Genomic DNA, 18,679 nt, shown 5'->3' on the forward strand with positions numbered 1-18,679 from the left:
GTTTCTGCTCTGTGTTCTTGACTAACCCACGAAAGCGAGTCTCGACGAGGTTAAGGGCGGTGTCTCACGACACTGATGAACACTGTTTCTTGTAAATAATTAGTTTTAAGGCATATTGTGAGATGTAGCCGATGCGATAGTGGCCTGCTTTACTTGTTAATATATACATACACAAAAAGGTATATTTTCCAATAAACGTAACTGTATATTTGTTGTCATATGATACATTTTTTTTCTATAGTGAATAGTGTAGCATCCAAAATAGTTTTGCATAAAAAATATAAAACACTTCTCATAAATACCACCAGCTTTGTGCAAATAAATATTTATTTATACAAGTCTGCAACTATTTAAACCTTTGTCCCTAACGTGTTCAAGCCAAAATGAAATGTCCAATTTTGCCAACATCTTGTCGTTTTTTCTGCCAACTGTGGTTTACTATAATGCTGGCGACATTCCACCGTGAGCATTTGTGATGGTTCATACATTGCACAGTTGGAATAGCTGCTGGAAGTTATTATATTAAGCAGCTCGGAGTGAAAACTGATTTATCATTTTTTTTTTAAACATCACACTTTATTATTCTGAAATCACGTTAACCTTTTTCTACAAACTTTGCAACATCTTAAGTTGCTGCATACGATAGTGTACGGCTTGCTCACACCACAATGTACGAGTGCCGTAAACGGTAGGCATGGAACGAATAGAGGCAGGTAACAAGTGCATTGATGCACTCCTTCTTTGGTATGGCCGATGGGAATGCAGAGCAACAACTACAATTTCATTAGTGAGAGAGAGAGGTGTTATCCTCAGGGTAGGTCTCAGCACATTTCTCCGCTTGTTGTGGGAATTTAGAATTCAGAGGGCTGCAAAACATTCCTCTCATGGGAACAAAACAAGCATCTTGTGTGGTTGGTGGTGCTTTGTGGGCAGTAGCGCATGGGAAGTCAAAAAAGCTTTAATTGCAAAAGCGACTGAAAAGCCACTTGGCTTCCTGCTGTGGGAGCTCAGAACCCCGATTCAGTGACTGCCCGATGGAGAAATCCCATCACCGCGGCTGATGCTACCAGAGCAATAAGTTATTGCCATAGACCAGTTAGAGTGAAGGGTCAGCCGTGGACATGCTGGTCGCCAGTGTGGTCCTGCCAGACCCTCAACAAAGCCCGCTCCAAGGAGAGTGTCCGCCTGGCACATTCATCTGCTTGCATTTGAGCCAAAGCAATAAAATAAAATAAAAATCGTAAACAAGTTTTTCCAATAAATATCACATGCATTTGTTTCTACATTCTCACACAATAATTGATGGCAAAACTATCGCCGTCTCTAAACAGAAGAACTACATTTTTTTTTGTAGGATTCTACATTGGATGTTTATGAACCCACAGCACATTTTTGGCACTGCAAATCTATAGTGTAACCCAAGGTTTTGGAGCACCAGTGGTGAGTATTTAGCATCATAAAACATTTGACAGTTCTTTTTTAGCGCTGGCCAAGACAAAGCGAGCCACAACGCCAGCAGTGTGAGCTTTTGACCCAGTGTTGCGAGTGAACCGGGCGGCAGAATGGGGGACGCCTGTAAACGTCCACACTGGGCCATCAAACCCCTTGTGTGAGCCCCCAAATTAAGAGCTGTGTATCTACACGGTCATACACCAATATTATCCACAGGAGCCATTGGGTCCGCAAAAACTCCAATTATGTGTCGCCCTACTCTTCCAATTGTCTGCCATCATTTTCCAAGAGTTTATTTGCAGAACAGCTTCCAATCATACGCACATTTTACGTGGTTAGGAGGAGTCGCGTGGAAAATTCGTCCAATTACCCACGGGTTATCCACTGGGATTGACTGACTCTCTTTCTCGGCATGCCCTTTGGGAAAATATGGCATTACTTGAATTACCGTGCAGGCATCATTCAATTATATTCAGTCAGGAGAAGCAAAGCAGTAAATTCTTCCAAATATCTGCGATTTCCACCCCCCCCCCCCCCAAAGTTAAGTAGAGTAGTTTTTCGAGTAACCCCATAGATAAGAGGCTCTGTCATATTGGTCCTACACATTACAGTGGATAATAGGAGTGCTCCTACAGATGCACGGGTGTCTGGTGTTAAGTTTGCACATTTACCACATGGCGCTCGGCGGGGCGAGTGAACTCAGCTAATTCACATGCCAGAAGTTTAAATGTGGTACTGTTATGGAATAAAGTGTATTAAATAATTATCGTTTTCTTGGACCAGTGGGTGGCCAACATGATGCCAATGGAACTTTGCCAGTGGAACTTTGCATTGAGCAGAGACAGTGGTCATACATCTGCAGATGATGCCCTGCGATCACGTTACTTGTTTTTACCCTTCAAAAATAATTTGGGGAATTTCATCAAAACGCTTATTGTTCATTAGCTATGAGATTATTGAAAATATTTCCTCTCACGTAGTCATTTTTTACTTGACACACAGTACAATACTGGATTTCTCATCATCATCTTCACGTGCAACACCAAGTGTTGATGGGTTTAAATAGTTTGTAATAAACGTATATAAAGAAAGCTGTACTGCCACGTATTAACGGTCTGATAAAATAAAACTATTTTATAAATGCCACACTTCTGCAAAATGCCTTATTTTGTATTCCTTTGTACAGGGATCTGAGGATTCTCATTATGTTCTTCCTTTGTCCTTGAACTTCCAGCCTGTTAAGCTAGAACAAGCCAATCCGCAACAGATGGTGCAAACGCGCACTCAAACATTTATGGAGACAGATGCACAAAAAAAGTCAGCTTTGAATTACTTCAGCACAGCGTCTCACCACGCTTGGGGAGGCGGGCCCGGGTTGTTACAGAAACTCGCGGAAACACGCCTGCCAGTATGGTTACAGTTACACAACAGCTGCCAATGCGATTACACCTCCAAAGTGTGTATATTATCGAATGGACGCACACTGGAACCACAATCACTCACTGGTTTTCTAAAAAAAAACATTACTTTGTGCTCTAAACTATAACATTCAAATGCACAGTATTGCAGGAGCGATCCTTTTGTCCATGACCCCATTACCCATGCTTCCTATTATCCATAGCAGCCGGAGCGTCCTGGAAGAAACTCTTATTATCTGAGGTGCTATTCTTCGTCTTATCCGTGATTTTCTAAAGTTTTTCCCATCCTGCTCTGTGGTGCGGCTTTCTATCTTCCGCAATTATTGTGGATAATTAGGAGGTGAATTGCAAATTCATCCTATTGTCCTCCATTATCCGTAATCTTTTCCAGAGATAAGTGGAGGAAAATCATGGATATATCACTTTGGACAATAATAAGATCTGTGATATTGGTCCCCCAGATCAACACGGGCAAAAGGAACTCCCCTTGTTTAATATAAATCGAACAAGTTTGTATCGCAGCAAAATTTTGTATTAAATGTGTTTTTTTTATACTTCTGCTGTAATTCTTTATCTCCTCGTGTACGAACTCTTTGGAAGAGCATCCAATATATTTGTATCTCTTCCCTAAAAAAGGAAATATCTCTCCAGTACTGTTTATGGTTAAATACTGGGTGCGTTTCAAATGCTCTAATTGCATTTCTGGAAATAATGAGAGCACGGTATTTTCTCTAAACACAATTAAACATGGAACATATTTGTTACGTCGCTTGCTGCCAATTGTGCCTCTAGCAGGGCTACTAAAGAAGGAATGTCACATGCTTGTGTTCCAAGACCACAAATCAGCGACTCTTGTGGGTTGTTAGACCTGGTGAGGGCACATTTACATGAACGCAACACGGTGCAATGTAAATTAACTCACACTCACGTCTCTTGCGTTGCCCTGTAAAACTGCACAGCCTTTTTACACAAATGAATAACAGGATTTAAACAACATTCTCGGAATTTCGATTTAAAGCTTTCGTGACTGCAGGGATTCATATTCTTGGTTATTTCGGTAAAGTCACATAGAAGGGAAATAATAATACAAAAATTAGTTTTATTTTTAGTAAAGTCACGTAGAAGGGAAATAATAAATAATTGTATTGTTTTATTATTATTTATTATTTCCCTTCTACGTGACTTTACCGAAAGAACCAAGAATAGGAATAGCATTCTCCGAATTGAAAAGTTGCTAATTGACAAAACATAACATTATTGCATAGGATTAAATTGATACGAAGTCAATCTCATGGCTCAGTGGGGTGGCAGCATCATCATCATCAAATTAACCCAGGGGAAGTAGAGAAAGGGTTAAAGCCGTGCGAATCATAGCAGAGCATGTGAAATCTTCGTGAGAGAAACCATACCAGTGCCTCTCCTTGACGTGAACTGCAGTGTTCATGTACATTACAAGGGGGGGCGGGGGGGGGGGGCAGGAAACAGCTGTGGGGCTGTGTAGGCCCAAGTAAAATGTAAAATTCTGCAGCTGGGCAGCCATGGGCTGCCTCCTCGGTCAAGCAGGTGGCTGCACCTCGCCAACCCACAACTCTCCCACCAACAGCACTTTCCCAGCAGCCACCGAGGCCGATTCCCTCCGTCTCTGTCATTTTGGCATTCCAAGTTCCTACAGTAATGTCGCAAATGCAACCTTTAACGTGTACAGGATGCAATATTTTAAATGTGGTCTTTAGGCTATGGGATAATTTTGGCTGCAGTACAACTCCTTCTTATGATCACGAACAGCAAGCAGAACTTAATATTTCAGAGGGGAAAAGTTATAATTGGATTAAGGTCTTGTTCTAAGCACCCTGGGCTTATTGAAATATCAGTATTGGCCTTCACTCATGCATGAAATTACAAAATGACGACTTTAAGAGATGAGGTCATCGAGGGGTTATAACAGCTTACTTGTGAGAGGCAAACGACTAACGTAGGTATGAGGAAAACGTCAATATAACACGTGGAAAGGATTGCGAGAAGCATATTATTTTCACAAGTTAATTACGAATTTGAAACGTCACAGATACCTTGGAGTTAAATATATGAGATTTGAAAAAATGGTAAATTTAGCAGCTACTACAAGAGAATCATTGCGAGATGCATGCTAGAGATTACACTGACAGACAGAACGAGGGACACATCGACCTAGACAGGAATTGCAAATCAGAGCCACCATATTGACTATTAAGGATACATTTATAGAAGGGATTATGGCTGGTGAACGAGACTGTTGATGGAATGGCAACCAAAGGAAGAAAAATAACACGTCTTAGAGGATATGGAGAAATGAGAAGCCAGATGGATTGTAACATCATGAAGCCGTGTGGGATTGTGATGACTTTGGGAGGCCGGCATCCACCAGTGGATAATAATGATCACACCCAAGGAAAATGTTTGCGCCTGCACAAGTTAAGAACATGTGGGGCTGAGAGACTGCTGGATCGTGTATCATAACATCATCACTCACCCCAACCACAAGTCGACTGACTACTTAAATGCACTTAAACTGTGTAGGCACCCACTGATGCTGTTTAATCCTGGGCTCGTAGCCATCCAATAACATTTAACTGCAAAACAAACCCACCGTTACAGCTCATCAACATCGACTTACCTTGTGTCCCATCACTTAACGTTATAAACAACGATTTCCTTGGAAATCAAGGGGTTGTTATGACTGTCATGACGATATTATTGCCTGCACAGTCATTAACTCCAACATTTTAAAACATGTTTTTTTTTAATAAAAATAAATGTTCCGCTAGATAGCATTCAACTTGGACTAATTCACGCTGGGACTCTGCCCTCGCAGCGAAGCGCAGTTGTTTCGTAGCAAACAAACCCAAACAGAAATTCCAGTACAACAATCCAAAAAAAACATCAATGCAACCCCATGAGAACATGCACATTGCAAAGGCCAAGTTAATAAGAGCATAATTATTTCCTGCTGTCAAATGCATGAATATAAAAGTAGAATATGTGGCTATTTAAAAATGTATTAAGTAAATGTTATTGTGGTGCAAATATCTGACAGGTGAAAAATATTAGTTACAAAAACAGCACCCTAACAATATTTGTTGTGGGTTGTATGGATGCAAAGTTTTTAAAACTATATTACGTACTGGAAAAGAGCCTCGCTTTACGAGACTGATAAAACGCTTAGATTTTTTTAAAGCCCAAACAATCCTTCAAAATGTAAACACAGCTGCTCCACTGAAGCTTGTATAAAGTTCAAACTTGAACTAATTTATCATTGGACGAATATAATTACAGTATATATATACACACAAATACATTATGTAACAATACATTCAAAAACGCAACTCCTCGTGTGCCAGCCAGCAATAAACTTTTGGCTATTTCCACACAGTTCACAGTATGTTGGCGGTCACGGGCAAGTGACCACAGTTGCCTGGGGCAAAAATGTGACAATGGCTCTGCTGTTTGCTTATTTGAGCGAGGCACGGAGCAGCCAAAATGAATTCCAAAACACGGTGTCCTATTTGGGTATCACCAAGTGGCTTTCCGATGTGTTTTTCTTTTGGAGTTGTGCCACGTAGTTCGTCACCGTGATGTTCCAAAGTTTCATTCCACATGCTGGGGCTTCTTCATAGCACACGCTGAGAGATTCCTCGAGGGTTTCTTTGATCGCGAACATCCACGCAGTCGCACCAAGTGGCTTGTCACGGCACACTTTTTGTCTGCTATCCTGCTGTTTAACTTGCTGAAGGTTTCATTACCAGCTAAGTAAACGTGTGCAGCAACATAAAGCCAGGAAGCAGAGCTTTTAAAAACATCCTAAAGTAACAAAAAAATAAGACTCCTACCCCTCCTTAACATTTCTAAACACAATTTTATTTGAACCGTTTGTCAAAATTATTAAAGCTGCCAAAACAGTGGAAATGCGTACGTTGCATTTATTCAGGGACATAATTAATTTCTGTGCATTTGTATTTAGAAAACCCACAAAAACTGTGCAACAAAAGAAAGAATGCAGTGTAAGCATCATTACGCCAAAGTAACATTTACAGTCCCTATTTTAATAACAATAATAAAATACATTTGTAAAGCGCAGTTTCACAAGGTACTCGACGCAAATAAATAAATAAAACGGCATTTGCCCAAGGGGAGCAAAACGAAGAAGTACAGGAGCTAATTTAGAGAACCAAAGCGAGACCAAATAAATGCGTCTTGAGGCTGAATTTAAAAGCCATCGTAGTTTTAGTAAGTTCCATGGTGATAATCTATTAAAATGGCAGCGGGAGAGACTGGTATTAAAACCTGTGCTCCATTAGTCATTGTAGTCAGATTTGTGGAATATAGGATACGAATGAACATAATTTAAATGGAGAAATTAAAAGAGAAAGCATGTAGGAGTGAAGCAACTACTGCTGCCTGAACTTAGGACAAGAGATAAAACCAACCTCTCTGATCATCTAAAACAAGTGTTGTAGTATCTCAGTGCTGTTTATATACAATAATGATCTTTACATATCCAGAGTAGCCTTATTGAGGGTTCTGCATTGTAATATTTGGTATAATACATATATTGTACAATGGAGCATACCATGTCGTGCATGATTCGGAACGTTACAATTCCAATCATTGCAACTCCAAAATCATATTACAGTGATGAGTTTCACATTCGCGTCATGGGGTACGGAATATATGCCCACAACTATCTTTAGCTCGAGCCTAACATGCTACTTTCCAGAATACTTCCCAATTTACATCTTGGCTTTCATTTGGCTTTTCCTTTCCACGTCAGCCTAAGGTCAAAAACACATTTCAAGCCTCATTTCATGGAAATAAGCTAGTGCCTATATGACCGGTTGACCATGAAATTTCACCTTTAAAACAAACTACATCGCAAAATCCTGACAGGCATGACGGTTTGTGGGCTAAAAAGTAACTAAAAACAAACAATTGCATGAAACCTCAAATATTGTATTCTCTCTCGAACATCGGATCCCATTAGAACCCAATCTGCTTTATAAAGTGTACTTTCTAAAGTGTACTTTCTAAAGTGTACAATGAACACATTTTCATCATAAAACATCAAAACACATGGTCATTCAAAAAGGCATCACGCTTAGAAAAAAAAACTGCCCCTCTGCTGGGTGATGTCACGCCCCCTACACAGGAGTCATAACTCACACCAACAGGGCGGCTGTGTGCGGCCGGGCTGAATAAATATCAATTAGTAACGGGTGGCCAGGTTGGGTGGTCTCGTAATGTGTCGCTGCGCTGCTCAAACTACAAGCCCGTACGCTTCGGCTCAAAGGAGGCATTTTCTGTGCCTCCAAACGGTGGGCACACAAACTTGTTCGAGTGCGGTCTACCACGTGACTTTGTGTGTGTGTGTGTCTGGTGTGTTGCGTGTCTTGTGCCACGAGAGCTTTCACTACGAAGCAGAAGTGCTTTAGCTCAAACACTTTTCGTGCTCTCCAAACAGGCATTCCGCAACGGAAACGAGCGTGTTAGTGGAAGGAAACAGAGACACGGGGGCGACCGATAACAACAAGTACGGACTCGAGGAGCGGAAGAGGCAATGCAACGGAGAGGAATGACATGGAGACATCATCAACAGACAGGATAAGATGGCCAACGTTGGAGTAATGCTCCCAGAAGATCTTGAACCCAGCGGCCTCTGTAATTGGGCTGGATGGGAAGTTGGAAAGATATTACACTCTGTGTTTAGCGCCATTGCGTTAATGCGGCTGGCAACCGGATTTGTATTCATTCCCGGCCACGGATAACACTAGTAACAGGACTCTCTTGAAAAGTGTCTTGATACTTAGTGAGGCTTTTCTGGGTAAACAAGTGGTTTATATATATATATGTAAAAGTTGAGATTTAATCTGACCTGGCCCTGGGTACTCCCTTCACCATCCTGCACGGATCAGCAGTGGTGAAGTATGGTCAAACAATCCTAATGGCTGCAAGGCATGGGCAAGCCTTCATCCAGCAGTGGATTGATAAAGTGCTGTAACATTACAATATTCGTCATGGCACAAGTAACTGTGAATTAAAGCACACGACCAATGCTGGGTGCAGCAGCGCATGATAGTGAAATTCAGAAGGCATTCCTTTCCCAGCAATGCATCTTCATATATGGATGTGCTACACGGCAAATGTATGCAGGAGGTGTAAATCCTGTGAAAATAACTTACATAGACTGACACTAAACTCTGTGATAATATGAATGTTAACTATAAATCACACTGATGGATCAAATGATTAAATGTTAAGAGACCCTGGAGATGAAAATCAACTATGATTAAATTAATGAAGACTCTATCGTAGGAACTTTTCATTTGAAGATGTCTGTATACAGACACTTTGCCAACGTATTATGTCGAGTGAGAATACTGTACTGTAGAAAAGACATGCATCTCTCAGCGCGTGATTTAAAACAGTCATGTCATGTACTGTTTTGCATGTCTTGGACCAAAACAACTTGTAAACATTGGATTGAAATAATTCATTTCTTTCCAGATAACTTAAAAAAAAACAGGGCAAGCCTTGCCAAAACGAAGGATTTGGCACGTTATGTAAACTGAATACATTTACGCTGCATTTGAACTGATAACAACTAGATTACTTTTAATATACCAACACACACACACAATTTAAACACAAACGCTCGCACACAGCCTCTGTTACCTAACATCCCACAGCGAGGAAGAATGGCGCGATAGGATGAGCAGCTTCTTTGAACAAAAGCCGCAGTCAGCAATCTGATCTCCTATGTGGCCACTGTGCCATCGGGGGTACAGCTCAGGTCAAAGGTAGCTTCGGGCTTAAGTAGAGAAGTGATGAGCGGGGTTAATAGGAATGAGCAGTGGCACTAAATTTAACGTGCCACTGATATTTTAGGGGAAATGTTGGATAGAGTGGGTGACATTCATCTTATTTAAAGTGCTGCCGCAAACGCACTCTTGAAACGTTTTCATAGATGTGCAATGATTCGGCCTCAACTGGTAACTCAAAGTATCATCGCCATTCAGCATCACGATGCAGTTCAAGAATTGATTCTCTACTCTACTCATTGGTTCTTTCGGTAAAGTCACGTATGTAGAAATAAAAATTAAATTAAAATAGATCACGACGTTTAGAACGCAACACAAGCCCTCGTACGCGAACTCAGCAAACCTTAGAAATATAATGCGATGCAACCCAGCCGTGTGTGATGTCCCTCTCTGTGTGTGTTCCCTCGCTGTGTGATTTACACCATTTTCACCTGAGGATGAGCGCTTGTGTTGTGTTCGAAACGTCGTGATCTATTTTAATGTTATTTTATTTGTATTTCTACATACTTGACTTTACCGAAAGAACCAATGAGTATAGTAATTCCTGCACTCACGAACGCTTCAATCCTAGATGAATTGATTCTCTCTTTAACATTGTGGTGAATGCAGTGGCCACTATTGTGTGTATGTGTCATGGGAACATGTTATATGCGAATACATGAATTACAAAAACACATTTATTCGTACACATGCACTTCTATGCATTATCATACCTCTGCTTTTCAATACACAACAAGTAAAGTGAAGCGTCTGTGATCAACTTGACAGTTTCGATTTAAAGCTTTCGTGACTGCAGGGATTCATCTTCTTGGTTCTTTCGGTAAAGTCAAGTAGAAGGGAAATAATAAAATAATAATAAAATAATAACAAAATAATTATATAAATAAAACATAATAAATAATTCTCAAAACGAAACGTCGTGAGAATAATTTTATTATGTTTTTTTGTATTATTATTTTATTATTTCCCTTCTACGTGACTTTACCGAAAGAACCAAGAAAATCAACTTGCCAGTGTTCCTCACTGCATCAACGCACGAGAAAGGCCACGGCCAATATCACGAGGTAACTCGCCAGGCATTTTCAATGACACACTTGCGTGTTTACTTTCTGACAATCACGGTACAAGAGGGGCATTGCGCGTTTGACATAATCCGTCCTGAGGCAGACGGGCGTCTGATTGTTCCCTAAATGAACGGTTGTTAAAGGATGCTCATGCACTGACATATCTGCACAGCCCCTGGTGATGAGGTCACCTGATGACATTCCGGCGTGCGTCGACCCAACGGGGATCAGGGCGTCGCTTTGTGTAGAAACTCTTGATAACCGGCGCCAGATCACGGTCTGCCAACACCAATTCATTATCAAGGAGATTCCGCAATTTGTGCCACGGCACAGTTATCTTTACATTATGAACCTGCTCTTTATTGGAAACCAGAAAAAACCCTTGTTACACTTAATTCACTGTCAGATGCATCAATTCTCGCAGTGTGCGTGCCCCTTATTTTTGGGAACATAAACTGGATCTGCACAAATTGGAGTGTTTAACTTTCAGCATATTTTAATGTGCACATGCTTGGTAAACTGCAACACAGCTAAGGTCAGAGACCTTTCTGTAACTGGTAATGGCATGACATTGAAGCTGTCTGCGTGTGCTTTGTTCCAATTTGTGGAGCCATATATCCAGCAGTTTTACTGGAGCTACGTTTATTGCTGCTGCTGCACTCCCGCCATGTTTATTGGCAAAAATGTGGCTTTGACATTTTTCCTTGGCTGTCCCTAAAACCCGTGGAGCTAACGTTCAAGAATATATTCCATGGAAACAGCTGCATCTAACCAATCACGCTGGGATTCGTCCAGTACCAGTTAAGAGTTCTGACTTGCAGCCGTCAACCGTCAGTAGCTAATCTGCCTAACTTATGCAGTTTTGTTTTGCGTTAATTGGTTTGCTCAGCAATCTTTTACGTTTCAAAAAGTCACCAAGCACAAGACAGAAATTAAACCTTTGCCTACGTAATATGCACATGCAATGGTGAGCAGCTCCATTGTTCGCCCTCCAGGTCAAATTATTCAGTAATTCTGGGCCTAAAAGCTTCCAGATGTGTCTCCACCCCATGCCAGCTCCTCTACTTGAGCCAGGAAGCACGATGATGCCGAGCCACACTTCTTCATTGGTCAGGCACGAAGCCTCGGATAAGCGAGAAAAAAAACCCTCACAATGAAGGAACACTCCAGTTTCGCAGACTGGAAATCCTGGACGTAAAAAACACACACACGTACACTGAAGAAATTGAAAACATGGATTAAATAAATATGTGTTTAATCACCGGTGTTATTTACTGCATTACTAATGATAGGTAACGCTAAATGAATGTTCAGGAATTGTATTACAAATAAAATAAACATTTGAGAAAAAAGTAGTTTTATCAGTACATCAGAAAATTACGAGGGCTTTCAGCAACATATTTTCACCGGGACAGCCTGGGTCGTGATGAAACCTCTGGATTCAGAGTGCTGGCTGACTGCTTCCTTACACTGGGCCTCAAACCTGTACCTGGGAATGGTGAGCTTGAGCAAGTCTTTGATTATCACCCTGGAAATCAGTTGCATTGAAGTGGGGCACAACCTCCCAGCATGTTGTCTCTCAGAAACCAAAGGGCATTGTTTAGGAATCCCTCCTTTCGTCTAAATGTAAACGATCCCAAGGCACTTATAAAACAAAGTAGGACATCCCATCTGAAGGCCACATTTGTAAAAGTATAAACTGTGAGTCCCTTGCGCTGAGCTTTTTCACACTGATGCTCATACCACACCACACCAGACTGTTGTATCTTATTACCATGTGCTATTATACGAGATGTAAATCACATGTTTTTGCTGTACTGTATACTACAACTAATGACAGCAGAGGTGCAATGTGCTCTCCTCCTTATTCATTCAATCACCACAATTCAGGGTCAGAATTCGATTCACATTATGCTTGTGTTCTTGGTTCTTTCGGTAAAGTCACGTATAAGGGAAAAAATAAAAGAATAAAAATAAAAAATAATAAAATATGTTGATATGCAAATTCCTTTGTCAAGGCGCCTTTCCTCCTCTAACCCAGCTTAAATATACGCTGCCAAGCTTGGTGGTGCTCATTCAGACGCTGTCTTTCCGACAGACCTGTTCTTCACATGAGGATGGCTGCTTGCATTGTGGCCGAAACGTCGTGAGAATTGTATTTTATAATGTTTTATTTTCATAATTTTTTATAATTTTATTATTTCCCTTCTACGTGACTTTACCGGAAAGAACCAAGAAGATGAATCCCTGCAGTCACTAAAGCTTTAAATCGAAAAATTATGCTTGTGTTGTATACCTTTGTTGTGAATGTCGTGGTTGATATTGGCTCGAAGGTTACAGTACTGTACGTACAACTTATAGTATATTAATTGAAGAATCAGTGATCTCAATAATTTATATTAACTGATGATTCGATGTATTGATATACTTCTGACAAACACTGTCAAACCACCAGCAGTGACAAACCACCACAGCACTGCACTCAAAGATTAACTCTTGCCTTTCAGTTGGTCTGAGCGAAAACAATGCAAAGCACATGCTAAGGACAGCACCCTGTCGTGAAAACTGTTTACATGTTGAGGTTCTCAAATTATATGACTCTTCCGTATCAAGTCTGAGCTGACTTCATCAATCTATTTATGTATGGAACAAGGATGTCTTTAGAATGTTTGAGTTAATCAATCAAATAAGATTCGGATCTGAACATGTTTTTGCTTCGGATTCGAAAAGTGTCATGATAACATGATATGACGTCAATGATCAGTTTTAGGGACATAATGTCACTGTGACATCACTTTTTTCTAAAACCTGGAAGACATTCGTACGTGTGAAAGTGTCTGTGTGTGACCATGAGAGCTGCATGCCACTGCCTGAAAACCACCCAGCAGCCAGCCTTGTGGGCACACGTCTTTGATCCAGAGCTCGTGGAGGCTAGATTTGGTGGCTCAGAGATTGTGAAACTCCCACACCTGCTGAGCTCTAAAGTGGTGGCCATGAGATAATAGTACAAGTAAGCAGGGTGGGTTCATGAACCCGACTGTGTGGGCCATTGGGTGTTATCCTCCTCTATACAAGGTGGCTTTTCTCCAAGTGCTTCAGATCAAACATCTCAACGCAGGGCACCACCTGAAATGGTCTTTGTCCTCAGTGAGGCATTCTTGGCTGTTATACTTACGTACAAAAATAAATCAATAGTGAATTGATATAAACATGATTGCATGTAATGACCATAATACAATGAAAAAATAAAAAAAAACTGCAGAAGTATGGTTTAGGATTATTCACATTAAAGACTAATTGATAACAAATCAAAATGTATAAACATGAAATGCTTTTTAATAAAGATAAATATAATTTAAAATATTAAAAGTCAATTGCTTAAATTGTATGACTATGTACAGCGATTCAAATTTAAAATGATAACAAAAAAATCATTAAAATGTTAGTTTTTTTTTAAATAAAAAACGAAATAATGCAAATAACCATTTTCCCCTAAAAAGAACTGGTCCTAAAGCATCCAAAAGTCTGACAATCTTAATCCGAAACTCAATCCTAGCGAGGAATTGTGAACAGAAAGTGGACCGGGCTGTTGGTGTTGGTGGTGCGGGTGTGAACGATTGGGGCGAGAGGGGTGCAGGTCCCGTGGGGATGATCATGAGGCCTGCGGGCGGTTGGGGGGGAGGGTGTTGGGGGAGGAGGTTGGGAGGTGTTGGGGGGGGTGTGCCCGAAGTTGGGGTGAAAGAGAGGCGAGGGATGGGGAAAAGTTTGGTGGCGGTATCGGTGAGTAGAAGCCCTGTGCAAGAACAATAAAACCAACTTGCATCCCATTTATGGAGATGAGCCGCTCTTAAAAAGGACACAGAACCACGCAGCACGCTTCACACTGGAACACGAAAAGGCACAAAGACATGAAACTTAAACTTAATTTGAAGCTTTCGTGACTGCAGGAATTACTATTTGGTTATTTCGGTAAAGCCCTACTTAATTCTAGATTTGAAACTTTCGTAACTGCAATGATTAAGAATATAAAGCCCTACTTCTGTATTATGTATGTGTAGATTGTTGTCCTTTAACCCCCCCACCCCCCACCTATGATTAGCACGGTTGTCTACGTACGGTACGAAACAGAGTCGCAACGTAGCAATTCTGTTGTATTTTCGTCCGTTTAAACCGCAGGAGAAATGTGAGATGCCCACAGCACGTGTAGCGAATCGTTGGGACACCGTGCCGAGTAAGCGCGCAGTAACAACCCGCAAACGCGTCTGAGAAGCTATACTTGGCCTCAAGACTCCCAGCCTTAATTGCAGCTGGTAACGCCAATTGTGCTTCGTAGCTCTTTTACGAGGACGACCACAGCCCAAAACAGTCGGCAGTAGTGGATGTTACACAGAACATTGCAGAGAGGGAATGTGCTAACTAGTAAGAGCAAAACCGGCGAATACGAAGTAACATTTCAGCGTTTTGCACAAGGCCACATTCACACAAAGTGCTCGTATGTTGAAGTGACAAAGTAACTAGTGGGCTACAATATGATAATCACAAAGGCAAACGGTTCATTTAATCTGAACCCCAAAGAAAATGTTCTCATTTAGCTGTCATGCAATTCACTCTTGCACGGCGTGAACCGGCCATAAGTTGTCAATTACACACAAGTGCGCGGATAAGACGCGTCCATCCGTGTCCTGTTTGCCTTGGACTTATTGTAACGCTCGTCATATTTGCTCTGTCGGTGGAAGGATTAAGAGAGTTTGCATAACAGGGTGAATAGAGTTGCTATACTATTCCGTGTATGGGCATTTCCAATTTACAGCAATTTAAATCAACTTGAACAGGTCTGTCGGAAAGACAGCTGTCTTTCCGACAGACCTGTTCTTCGCCTGAGGACGGCTGCTTGCGTTGTGGCCGAAACGTCGTGAGAATTGTATTTTATTATGTTTTATTTTTATTATTTTATTATTTTCCTTCCACGTGACTTTAGCGAAAGAACCAAGAAGATGAATCCCTGCAGTCACGAAAGCTTTAAATTGTATTTTATTATGTTTATTTCTATTATTTTATTATTTCCCTTCTACGTGACTTTACCGAAATAACCAAGAAAATGATTTCATACTTCATCATGCGGTACTGTACGTGTATACAGATGATTTAAAATAAGTTTTGCTGGCTGAAGGGTGGGACGGACGCACGAATGGTCACGTGCAAAGGACGTGCGAGTTGCTGGTGATCAATTAAAATTAAATGGCTCATAAAACACACGTTTATCATGTTACGCCGTTTATCAATCCACTGCTGGATAGATAGATGCCTTCCCTGAGTGTGTGTCAGTTGTAGGGGTTATTTGATCATACTTCACCACGCTGGTCAGTGTGGTTTGGTGAAGGAGACCCTTGCCCCCCCATCTCCTTTCGCGTGGCTGGCTGTAGGACCGGTTTCGATATCAATCGCCACTGACGTGAGCCGTGGCCGGGAATCGAACTCGGGCCGCCTGGTTCGTAGCGTAGCGCGCGCCAACAAACCATTGCATCACAGCTTAAACATCCCACGTTCAACACACGGAACACGTGTAGACTGCGTATTAAAACAGTCCACGTACAAAATTTCGATTTAAAGCTTTCGTGACTGCAGGGATTCATATTCTTGGTTCTTTCGGTAAAGTCACGTAGAAGGGAAGTAATAAAATAATAAAAATAAAACATAAAACAATTTTCACGACGTTTCGGCCACAACGCAAGCAGCCGTCCTCAGGTGAAAACCAGGTCTGTCGAGGCGACAGCGTCGTGAGAATTGTTTTATTATGTTTTATTTTTTATTATTTTATTACTTCCCTTCTACGTGATTTTACCGAAATAACCAAGAAGAGGCCACGTACTATCACCATCAATAGCCATGGCCAATCCACTGCTGGATGAATGCCTCCCAAAGCCGCTGTCATCTCGCGCGGTGCAACAACTCGCGACTCGGCGGCACCTTCACGCCCGCTGACCCCACTCGCCACCTCCACGGAAGCCGCTCTTGAACTCGCCGCGATCTTTGAACCACGCTCCATCACTACCGTCCCTATTCTTAACCGTCGGTCATCGTCCCTTCTACGGATGTATGGGGCCCAAGTCAACCTCCCCTCTCGCGTCTTCGATCCGTGCGTGCTCTTGTCATCCACGCGCCGTTCCTCGATCTACATCTCAATGGAATTGCGAGCAGGTGCTCGTTAACGGATGTGCGGAGATGGGGGCGAGGGCGCACCTCCAATTAGCAGGGCTCGCTACGTACGGTGCGAAAGAAGTTCAGCGCACGTACATACAGGTGAGCCCTGTAGTTTGTACACTGTGATATCACAAGCACGCCGCGACAAAACTTATCAGCGTGTATAGGTCCACTGCTGAATCTACTCTCTGCACCATATGTCGGGTTACATCATAGCAATGGAATGGCGCACAATTCACACATTTACGAGCAGCGAACACTCTCTTGTACAAATCAAATCTGCCCGTTGTGGGTGTCGAACTTAGACGTGATGTGACCGGCCGCATGCAATGCCACACCATCACGCAATGCCACACCATCACGTACACGCAAAGCCCTGCAAATGCTATCCACACTGCAGTATATGCACACTACTTTGCAATATTATACCCATACTGTAATGTCCACTTTCTGGAAGTCGACAAAGGTTATCCGACACTTTAAATAACAATTGTCACCTGCCTGACACGCGCCCGCCATAAGAATGTGTAATGACCACATAACTCGCAAAATAAAGAGATGTGCTCATCCACGCAGACAAGTAAAACAGCACGATGACACACGCACCACAGCCTGCTCATGGTGATAACCATCAGATGGAACTTACCTGTCTGCGACTGGGTCGTGCCAACCCACAGCACCAGGACAAGCGGCAAGAGGAGGAGCGTGGGCAGCCTCCGGGGCTCCTGTGTCAGCCCCCGGGGCGACCGTGGTCTCATTCCCACGCAGGGCATCGCGCCTGGGTCCGGAATACAACCCGACTTCGAGGGCAGCGGCAGCAAGAGGCGGTGGTCAAGAGGTGAGAGAGAGAGGACGAGCAACGCTCGCCTCCGTGTCACGTCTGCATGGCAGCAGCAGCAGCGGCAGCAGCCTCCTCCTCCTCCTGTTTGACAGCAGAGTGTAGCTCTCACTCCCAGCTGATCCAGCCTGATCCTCCTCCTCTACCACATCCACCACCACCAACCACACACCCTCCCACTCACCCATCCACTCCCCACCTACCCACTCATTCCCCCCCTCCCCTACCCCCACCACGGCCCCCGCCCAGCTACCCACGCAAGCGTGTCTCCCCCTTGTTTATATCAAAACATTCAAGAGCGCAGCCTCAATCCCGCAAAGTGCTGCCTAAACAATTAAACAAAACACAAAATGACAGACAAACCGATCAACGCAGCCAATGAAAACGATAGCGCTGTAATAATACAACCACACATTTTTTAATAAGTGGCAGTATTGCGTATCTTTAAAAAAAAAACTCTATTATGGATTGCGTATCTCGTTGAGTGCGTTTAATCCGCCTTTACGCGATAATGCGTTGCTTCAAGTAAACAACTCAAGAAGAATGCGAAGCGGTGGAGTTTTTCGGCGCAAGGAAGGAACGCCGCACGTACAGAGAGAGTGAGAGAGAGAATGAGCGCAGACGAAGCCCTCTCTGCTGGCCGGCCGCTCCTCCTGCCCCACCTCCTACACCCATTGGCGTCACTACGGGGGGTGCGGACCGCACCGGGTGACACCATCAGAGGGGGTGACACCAAAATGACTGTCGATACAATTTTTGTGCAGTGTTTCAGCAGTAATTTATTCTCTTTTTGATATGCATTTTTTTTATCCCCGTGGTTAGTTATAACAACAACAAAAAATTCCCGCAAGCCCA

General features: G+C 42.4%; 1 protein-coding gene across 2 annotated transcripts in view; it reads right to left on the bottom strand.

The window, feature by feature from the left end:
* The window catches only part of LOC133346047 (von Willebrand factor D and EGF domain-containing protein-like), a 64,273-nt gene extending 46,319 nt beyond the window's left edge, over nucleotides 1-17,954 (bottom strand). For both annotated transcript variants that reach the window (XM_061557337.1, XM_061557336.1), the window contains exon 1: nucleotides 17,633-17,954. In XM_061557337.1, the coding sequence (XP_061413321.1) occupies nucleotides 17,633-17,759 (127 nt within the window). In that variant the 5' untranslated portion in view covers nucleotides 17,760-17,954. The remainder of the gene's footprint in view (nucleotides 1-17,632) is intronic.
* Between the last annotated feature and the right edge of the window lie 725 nt (nucleotides 17,955-18,679).

This window comes from Lethenteron reissneri, chromosome 23, assembly GCF_015708825.2.
Source record: "Lethenteron reissneri isolate LAM-NWPU_2019-01 chromosome 23, ASM1570882v1, whole genome shotgun sequence".
NCBI classification, from domain to species: domain Eukaryota; kingdom Metazoa; phylum Chordata; class Hyperoartia; order Petromyzontiformes; family Petromyzontidae; genus Lethenteron; species Lethenteron reissneri.